Consider the following 9,566-nt stretch of genomic DNA (forward strand, 5'->3'; position numbering starts at 1 on the left):
TAAATGTCATCTGACACGAAATAAAACTATTCCATATCTACCCACGGAGGCAATGTGGAGACGTCGTTTTTTTACATTTTTGCTGGTGTGGACGCACAGAGTAAATCGCGTAAGGAAAATCTACAATATTGCACATATTAGCGAATATATAACGATGGGAAATTTCATGTCAGATGACATTTACATATAGTGTAAACTACCCCTTAGTAAAGAAATAACAACTTATGTTGTGAACATTTTTGCGGTAATTCACGAGACGGAAATTTTTAATGGAGTGGAGTTGGAGTCCATGTCGAAAGCTGAACTACACCTTTTTGAGATGTAGTTCGAATTATTTTAATTGTAATTCGAGAATTCTATTTATAATTCGTAACATTTCATTCGTAATTCGAGAATTCCATTTGTAATTCGAATTATTACATTTGTAATTCGAATTATTACATTTGTAATTCGAATTATTCTATTTGTAATAGATGTCGCAGTTTTTTTCCAAATATAAAAAGAGTGTCTAAAATTCCAAATCTGAAAATACATCCAACGTTTGAGTAAAGTTTTGTGTAATTTCTAGTAGATGAATAAAGCTGAAAACACATCCAACTTTTGCGTAAAGTTTTGTGTCATTTCTGGTAGTTGAATAAAATACAAAGTGCTGCCAAGTTTCATTTTTTCTTTATTCTTCTACCAGAAATAGTGCCAACAATACGTTTGTGCTAATACTAATAGTCCAAATTTTAGTGGAGAGAGCTTATTATTAAACATTCAGAAAATACAGCTTCTATAAACAAATAATTTTTTATTCTAAACTAAATATTTTATTTAAAATTTATAGTATTTTATCTTTGTTATAAAAATCGATAATTAACTGTCAACAACATAGATACAGCAAGTCCTAACATTTTCATTGCATTCTTATGATTTAATATAGTTTCACTACCATTGCACAAATCTCCTTGACAGAAACACATATAGACTTTCTTATAATTGTAAACTGTATTGGCGCATCTATCTTGATTGTCGTCTGGTCCACGTTGTACACACATCCGCTGTATGGCCTGATCATAATCTGCAAAATATAAAAAAATCCGATTTAAAATTCACATGTAAATGTATCATAAAAGAGTTCATGTTTGTTCATCAGTGTTAAAACAACAATCACATGAAACAGGAACTGGGGCTGGATTCTTGTTCTATGAAAATTTAAAATGAAAAATATTTTCTTTGCAAAATTTTTCATTTGACATTTATTTCCTTTATAAAAGTTTTCATTTCAAATTTTCATAGAACAAGAATTGAGGCCCAGGTCTGAGTGACGCCAAGTTTTATTTTGAATTGTTCATGTGGTTGTTGTTTGTTTGCTTGTAAATAACAATTTTATAGTAGATTTTGAACTAAGGCCATGTTTATATTATAGCCTTTTGCAGGGTTAACCTTCTTATTTGACGTATACGCAAAGGAATGCACATGGTACAATAATTCATAGGTAGGCCAGGTATGAGAATCGCCAAAAAAATACAACCCTGTCGCTATGGCTTAAAACGTCAAAATTGTTTTGACGAATGATAACGGATGAGTATACAAAGAAGAAGAAGAAGAACGAAATGTTGAAATGAAAACAAAACAGAGTTGAATTTTTTGATCAATAATAAATATCAACTCTGCATGTCAACACGGTTTTGACAGATTAAGCCATAACAAAAAAAAAAAAAAATTGTAATCAGCTGTTAGCTGTGGCCTACCTAAGAATTATTGTACCATGCACAGTTTATACAGTTGGCCATTCAGAGTTCTGTTAACAACATTTGACAACAAACATAATAGATTGTTCATTATTGTGATTTGATTTCCTTTGTATTTTATGTATTTGACAGCAAACTAAATAGTCAGGGCTAACTAGTTTGGGCTGAATGGCCAACTGTATAAACTGTGGTACCATGGGAATGCACATTTATAATCTAGTGGGTTTGTTAAATCCGGTTATATATAAACGTACTATTCCTATACATTCCTAACATATACATACCATCAACAGCATAAGTACCACCTCCTTCAATTACTTTTCCACACCAACCAGATGCACATGGTATAGCAGTAACTCCAGATTCTTTTTCAACGTCGGTTGCATTGAATGTGAAGGGATCCTTACAGCTGCCTAATTCTCCACGGGATCTACATTGAAAACAACGTCTAAGTAATGCTGAAAGAAAAATAATGGGGTTATATATAAACAAATAATGGTACAAAATTGTTGTTTTTATATCTAGGTGTTATGAGAAAAGGTTATCTGTTAAATTTTGATGGCTCACATATATTAATTGGTTTGTTCCAGTACTGCAAGAATCTCATTTTTACTATTTTTTCGATAACATAAAGTAAAAAAAATTATCGTAGTAAAAAGTACCCAGCAAAATGTTCGATGCCAAAAATGCTATTCAATCATGGGTGAAAGTGATCTGGCATGCCATCTTTTTAGCATCTTCATCGATGAATTTTATAAGAGCGTGGACCCCAAAAGATGCTATTCATTTTTGGGTCCAAAGCATGTCATTTACACCAATGTTTTGACATGTTATTTTCACCAAAGCTTTGGCATGTCATTTTCACCAACACTTTGCAATGACATTTCATTGCGACGAGAGTTTTAACAACTTTGATTGTGATTTCGAGTCTCCGACAACATTAAGCCTATTGTAAATAATTAATGTTTTTATTTATACACATTTTTTTAAATATATAAAAAAATGTGTATAAATAAAAACACAAAATTTATCTCTATTGCTTCGATGGAATGGGTTCAAATGCTGATGAAAAGATCGGATCTTTCACGACTTCCTTTGCATAGGTTCAAATGCTGATGAAAAGATCGGATCTTTAACCACTTCACGTCATCGCATGGAACCCCTTCCTTCAAATTTTGCTGGGTGCATAAGATGCCATGGGTAGTACCTTCTTGTAGGTTCTGGAGCAGAACATATATAAACTGTCCCCTATGTAGATTAGAGCTGGTAAAAATCGATTGCACTATCGATAATTTCAATTATTTGTTAAAAATTCAATATCAATAGATAGTTTTGTCTATCGATATTGTCGGATTAAAAACCCCTAACCTAAAATCTATTAAAATGAATAGATATTACGCTGCTTTTTGGTAATATGGATGTGTCCGTAGTGACAAGTACAAATTTTTCAAAAAAGTAAATACGTACGGTCCGTTGAGCGCCGCGTTGCGCGTTGAAAACAACAACCACATAAAAAATGTGTAAGTGATGCCAAGTTTGTTGTTAAAGTTTTCATGTGGTTGTTGTAGCGCAACGCGCCGTATGTGCAGCGGCCTTAAATTTTATTTTTGTTTATTTTTTAAGGAAAAGCAATTGTTTTTTCTCCTCTATATTTCTGTGAAGTGCTTGTGCAAAATATCAACAAAAGTATAGATATTTACTTCTAGCCATGATGCAATAACAAGGTGACCCTGTAAAGCTGAGAACACATCCAACTTTTCAGTAAAGTTTTGTGTCATTTCTGGTAGAAGAATAAAGACTGCAACTTGGCAGCACTTTGTCTTTTATTCATCTACCAGAAATGACACAAAACTTTACTCAAACGTTGGATGTGTGTAGGGGATAAGCCCAGCTGATGTCTTTTGCTGTACAAATACATTTTTGTTTTAAAAAATAATAAAAAATATGTAATTTTTCAGTTTTACCTTTTTAGGGTGAAGGTCATTATTCGTGAGATTTTTAATGAGTGCCGTTTCACGCGTGAAAAACAACAACCACATGAAAAGAGTGTAAGTGATGCCAAGTTTGTTCTTGAAGTTTTCATGTGGTTGTTGTATCGCGACACTTAAGACCGCTGCACATACGGTCCGTTGTGCGCCGCGTCACGCATTACGAACATCAATCACATGAAAAGTGGGTAAGTGATGCCAAGTTTGTTCTTGAAGTTTTTATGTGGTTGTTGAAGCGGGACGCACAACGGACCGTATAGCCCTAAACACATTCAACGTTTTAGTAAAGTTTTGTGTCATTTCTGGTAGAAGAATAAAGAAAAATTGAAAACTTGGCAGTAATTTGTCTTTTACTCATCTACCAGAAATGTCACAAAACTTTACTCCAACGTTGGATGTGTTTACAGCTTATGTGCCGCGGTCTTTATGCCCGAAATTTCAACGCCTAGGTAAACGGGTAGGTAGATACCTACGCGTTTGGTAATTTAGAAGTCACACGCGCAAAATTTGCGGTAAAGAAAATTGAGTTTTTGGATGAGAGCGGGGATGTAAAAGAGAGGGGATCTATCCTCTCCGCTCTCTCTCAAAAACTCAATTTTTTACCTCAAATTTTGCGCGTGTGACTACTAAATAATTTCTACATGCCATTTACCGAGGCGTGTAATTTTTGAAATCATATGGTAACATTGATGATTTTCATTTATGATTTCGCAAGATCATTGCCACATAGAAGTGTTTTACAACATTTAACACATTGGCAACGATCAACCAAGTGATGCCAAGCTTGTTATTGACGTTTTCATGTGAGCTTCGTTCCAGTCATGGTACAATTACTTATGGGTACTTTACACGATATGTTTTTTACATATGAGTTGTCACTTCTCCCATACAAAATGTATATGCTAAGTGACAACTCATATGTAAAAAACATATCGTGTAAAGTACCCATTAGGTACATGGTACAATAAGAAAGGTAGATGCATCGGCGAATTGCTACAACAAAGCAACTTTTTTTGTAATGTAAACTGTCAAAATTTTCGCCAAATGGTCTCTTGTTGTCTCTTTTTATCGCTTGCGTTTGTCTATAAAGTGTAGACATGCTATCTCTTACTTACCGAATCATATGGTTTTTTGTTTTGATTTTTCATGGCGAATTCATAGTTTTTTGACGTTTTAGATTCGATTAGCTGGGCTGAGGCATCTACCTTTCTAATTGTATCATGCTTAGGTAGAAACATCGGCGAATTGCTACAACAAAGCAACTTTTTTTGTAATGTAAACTGTCAAAATGTTCGCCAAATGGTTTCTTGTTGTCTCTTTTTATCGCTTGTGTTTGTACAGTGAAGTGAACACATGCTATCTCTTACTTAAGGGTGTTCTACACGGTATGTTTTTTACATATTTGTGCATACCAACTGTCACTTTTTACAAATCTGAATTTTGTACACATGGTGTGAACCATACAGAAATTTCAATGCATCAAAGTGTTATGTGCATACATATGTATATTTTTCGAATAGAACGCGCTCTATTCTTTTCTGTACAACCAAAGGTAAACAGCTGTTTTGTTTGTAAGCGATATAAATAAAGAAAACAACAGAAAACGAATGAAAAATAAACTTTTGCCGTGCAGAAGGAATTACATATGGGCGAAAAAAGTGACAGTTGATATGCATGAATATGTAAAAAACATACCGTGTAGAAACCCCATTACCGAATCATATGGTTTTTTGTTTTGATTTCTCATAGCGAATTCCTAGTTTTTTGACGTTTTAGATTCGATCAGCTGGGCTGAGGCATCTACCTAAGTAATTGCACCATGGTTCCAGTCGTTTTTCAAAGAAAAACAAAGATTTGAAACGTCAAAATTCATAAAGAGGCGAAAAAATTTTTGAGGCGAATTCTTTTCTATCAATTCAGGTAGATACATACAGAACATTTTCCGTGAAAAAGTTGTAACCGTTGTTATTTTTGTATGACGAAACAGAAAATACAAGCTGATCGATCTTAAAGTGCTAAAATAAACTATTGTGAATTAAATTCTCAAACAAATTCTCATTATACGTGTACAACCATGGTAGAACAAATACAAGGTAAAGTTAATACTACAACAAATACAACTCGAACAACAACCACAAAGGAATTTGTTTTTGTTTGTAACGTTACTGCCAGTTGTATTTGTAAACAAAACAAGGAAATGTCTATAAATTATTGGAATTTAAAAAACTAATAATTTTTCACATTTGGTTGAATATTTTGGAAAACATGAATGAAAATTCGTCACATTTTCAATTTTTATGTTTTCACATCATTCCACTAAATGCATAAATTCTCGCAGAAAGTAGAATTCTTGCAGAACAGTTTGGGGTCGCTGGAAATTCACAGAAAAAGGAGAAGCTCTTTCAAAGCTTTGTTTTAGAAATCAAAGAAGCACATGTTTATTAGGGCTTTATTTTTTTAAATTTTAACAAAATACCTCACATATTAACAAACGTTGTATCGCCTCTACAAGCGGGGATTTACTGCGCGGCTTATCGTTCGAACTTGGAGGAGGTTACATATCATTGATATGAAGAAGTCTTTCTGGGAAATATTTTTTTCCGAATGATATACTTTTTTCACAAAAAATATATGTCCCTAATGTACATCGAAATAGAAATAAATGTATAAAATGTCATATGAAATTTGACACTAACGTTACAACCCAGTTCAGTCAGCTGTGTATTGCTGCTACCTTTTCTTATTCTACCATGGTGTACAACATTAAGTTTATTTCATGGTACAAATACACAGGTAGCCGCATCGGCAATTGTTGGCAACATAAGATGTCAAAATTTGACATCAATTCAATGCAATTGACACATTATGTTACCATCAGCTGGCTTGATAATGCTACCTGTATTATTGTACCATGGTTTATTTGTTGTCTTTTTTTTAGAAATACATCTACCTGTTTTCGTATGAATTTTGACAGCTTAAAGCGCTCGGCACACGGTGCGTTGAGCGTTGCGACACAACAACCACATGAAAAAAGTGTAAGTGAAGCCAAGTTTTTTGAAAAACAACAATTGGTCTGTTCCTTTACTTTTGAAAATGGTAAAACTGGCAAAAGTAGCAAAAGTTGTAATCTACTTCCATATGATTTGTATGGTGTCTGAAGTTAAGGAACGCTTGTCGAGTAAAAAGTTGTAAAACTTGAAGATTCTTGCATGTAAAGGAACAGAGCTAATATGGCTGACGCATTAAAGTTAAACATAATTTAACTGTTTTGGGACAACGCGTGTGCCAACGTGTCACTAAACGGACCGTATGTGCCGAGGGCTTAAATCTAAATTATCTGATTTTGCTGGGGTGACCTGTAATTGAGCCATGGTTCCAGTACTTATTTAACTATGTGTTTATTTAGTATATAGTCTTCGTTGGGGGTATACAACTTTTCACCAGAAATTTGTCGGTATCGGTCCACGTCTTCCCGATTTTCGACATTTTGAAGGTTTCAGTGTTATTATCAAACCGAAATGGATGACATTTGGTATATGTATATAATAATGATAATTATCAGTATAGGTCCACATTGTCATATAGCCCACATAGAAGGATACCTCCATTTTTCGGCATTTTGAAGGTTGTGGTCTCAATATCTTCTTTGGGGCTCCCAAGTTTTCCCCCGGGAATGTGTCACATAGGTCTAAGTTTTGATATAGTCCTCATTTTGATCACATTATCTTACCGAAATGGCTAATTTTGACATTTAGTCTTCCTTTGCAGCAACAAAATATTCCCCTAGAAATTTGTCAGTAAGGGTGCATGTTAAAAATAGCCCACATAGAACGGTTCCTCCCAATTTTCGGTATTTTGAAGGTTGTGGCCTTAATATCGCACTGGGGGTTTAGGCTTCATTGGGACTTCCGACTTTCCCCCAGAAATTTTTCATTATAGATCCTCATTTGCACAAAGCACCCATAGAACGGTACCTCCGGTATTTTGAAGGTTATGGCCTCAATATCCAAAGAAATGACTTAAATTTGGTACTTAGTCTTCGTTGGGGGTTTACAACTTTTTACCAGAAATTTGTCGGTATGGGTTGACGTTTAGATATATATTCCCATAGAACGGTACCTTCCTATTTTCGGTATTTTGAAAGTTGTGGCCTCAATTCCCTACCTAAATGGCTGAAATTTGGCATTTAATATTAATTTTCTTAACAAATTGGCTAAAATTTGGTTTTTAGTATTCGTTGGGAGTACAAAACATTCCCGCTGAGAATGATCGATACATACACTATTCGATATAGTCCTCATAGAAGAGGTATTGTGAGTTCGATACCGCTCGATGTCACTGTAGCGACTGTTACTTGGTAGAAAACTTCCACACAGAAAATGATCAATATCCAACCATCTTTTAGTAAATTCCCAATATAAGCCAGGCAATTGTTTATTTTTGTTGATATCTTAAATTTTTCTAAAAATCTAAGCAAATTGAAACTTTGACATTTTAAATGTGATTTTAGGTGCGGAACATAATACGATAACATTTAGAAACAAGTATCACACTTAATTATTTGAAAATAAATCTAGGTAACACTCAGGTTCTAAGTGTGAATGTGTTTGTGTTTACATTCTTTGTGTAGTTCTTTTAGTTAGTGGGACTTTCCACATTGCAAAGGAAATGAGAAGTTAATCACTTGACATTGGTGTTTCACTCTTTGAGCTGACATCAAAACCACCTTCATTGGATGGTTAGTTAGTTACTCACAAGTTATACAAAGAAAATTCGTGGAATGACGAATAAAATAAACCCAAAAACTGTTACGCTCCAGTCCAACAACAACAGCAACAATGATAACACTAACAATAACAGAGCAACATGGTACCACCGTTCCGTAAATTTCAATTACCAGCATTGTACACCACTAATACCTTTACCAATTCATTCACTTTTCTTTCTTTTGCGATCAATATGTATGTTTGTTTGTATGTACGCTTGTAAATATATTTGTGACTTGCCATGAAACATAACAAAAGACTTCAATAAGACACGAACTCGATTTGCGTTGACCACTTTCCACAGCATTGTTTTTTTTCTTTCTTTCTTTCAGTCTTTTTTGCAACTTACCATCCGAGGAATTAAATGTACTTATTAGAATTATTATCACAGTTATTTGAACACTTAATTTGAGCATTTTTCGTGGTTTAAAATTTTCTAAAATTATTGATTGATTTTATTTTTTTTTTTTGATTTTAATTTTTATTTTCCATTCGTTTAGGCGGAGTGGCTTATAAACATTCCTTTAACAAGTCTGATTGACAACTGAAACGTTTTGGTAATGCCACATCTTCAAAAATATGTATAGTGGGAGAGTTGTCAATAGATATAGATTACTATAGTTTATGCCATGCAACGTTAGGTGGCGCCTAGATGCCACTAGGTAAATAGAATTACCAACACTTATTTAGCTAGTTGTTATTGTGTCACAGTTTTATCGACAAGGACCATGTCTTTGATAACAGGGTAATGGAAAACAAAAAGCTGTTGCAAAAGAGTGGTGTCTACAATAAATGACAAAATGCTCAACATTCAGGCACAGATGCCGCTGGTCATTCAAATCTATACAAAAGATAAATGCTGTGCAATTTCAATTTTCCGGAACAATATTAAAAATATGCGCCTTAAGGTATGCAACATAGTTAACTCATATAACATTTCGTGAAATTGTACTGACACAAAGAAAATACTAAACAACCTACCTGCGATGGCGATTTTTAGGTTATGGTCGAATCATGGGGGCTATGAACTTTATATTATACATTTGAATACAGGATTATATAGTAGACACCCTAAG

At 34.0% G+C, this 9,566-nt stretch overlaps 1 protein-coding gene across 1 annotated transcript; it reads right to left on the reverse strand.

Moving 5' to 3' along the window:
• Positions 1-636: 636 nt before the first annotated feature.
• Positions 637-9,036, reverse strand: rtv (QVR superfamily protein rtv). The gene is made up of 3 exons (XM_073976153.1): positions 8,840-9,036; positions 2,021-2,194; positions 637-1,063 (listed from the first exon to the last, which is right to left on the reverse strand). Exons 1-3 carry the CDS (start codon positions 8,904-8,906, stop codon positions 843-845), a joined length of 462 nt encoding a protein of 153 aa, XP_073832254.1. The 5' UTR covers positions 8,907-9,036; the 3' UTR covers positions 637-842.
• Between the last annotated feature and the right edge of the window lie 530 nt (positions 9,037-9,566).

Source organism: Musca autumnalis, unplaced genomic scaffold (assembly GCF_047663935.1).
Source record: "Musca autumnalis isolate F117 unplaced genomic scaffold, ASM4766393v1 scaffold_3, whole genome shotgun sequence".
In the NCBI taxonomy this organism is placed as follows: Eukaryota; Metazoa; Arthropoda; class Insecta; order Diptera; family Muscidae; genus Musca; species Musca autumnalis.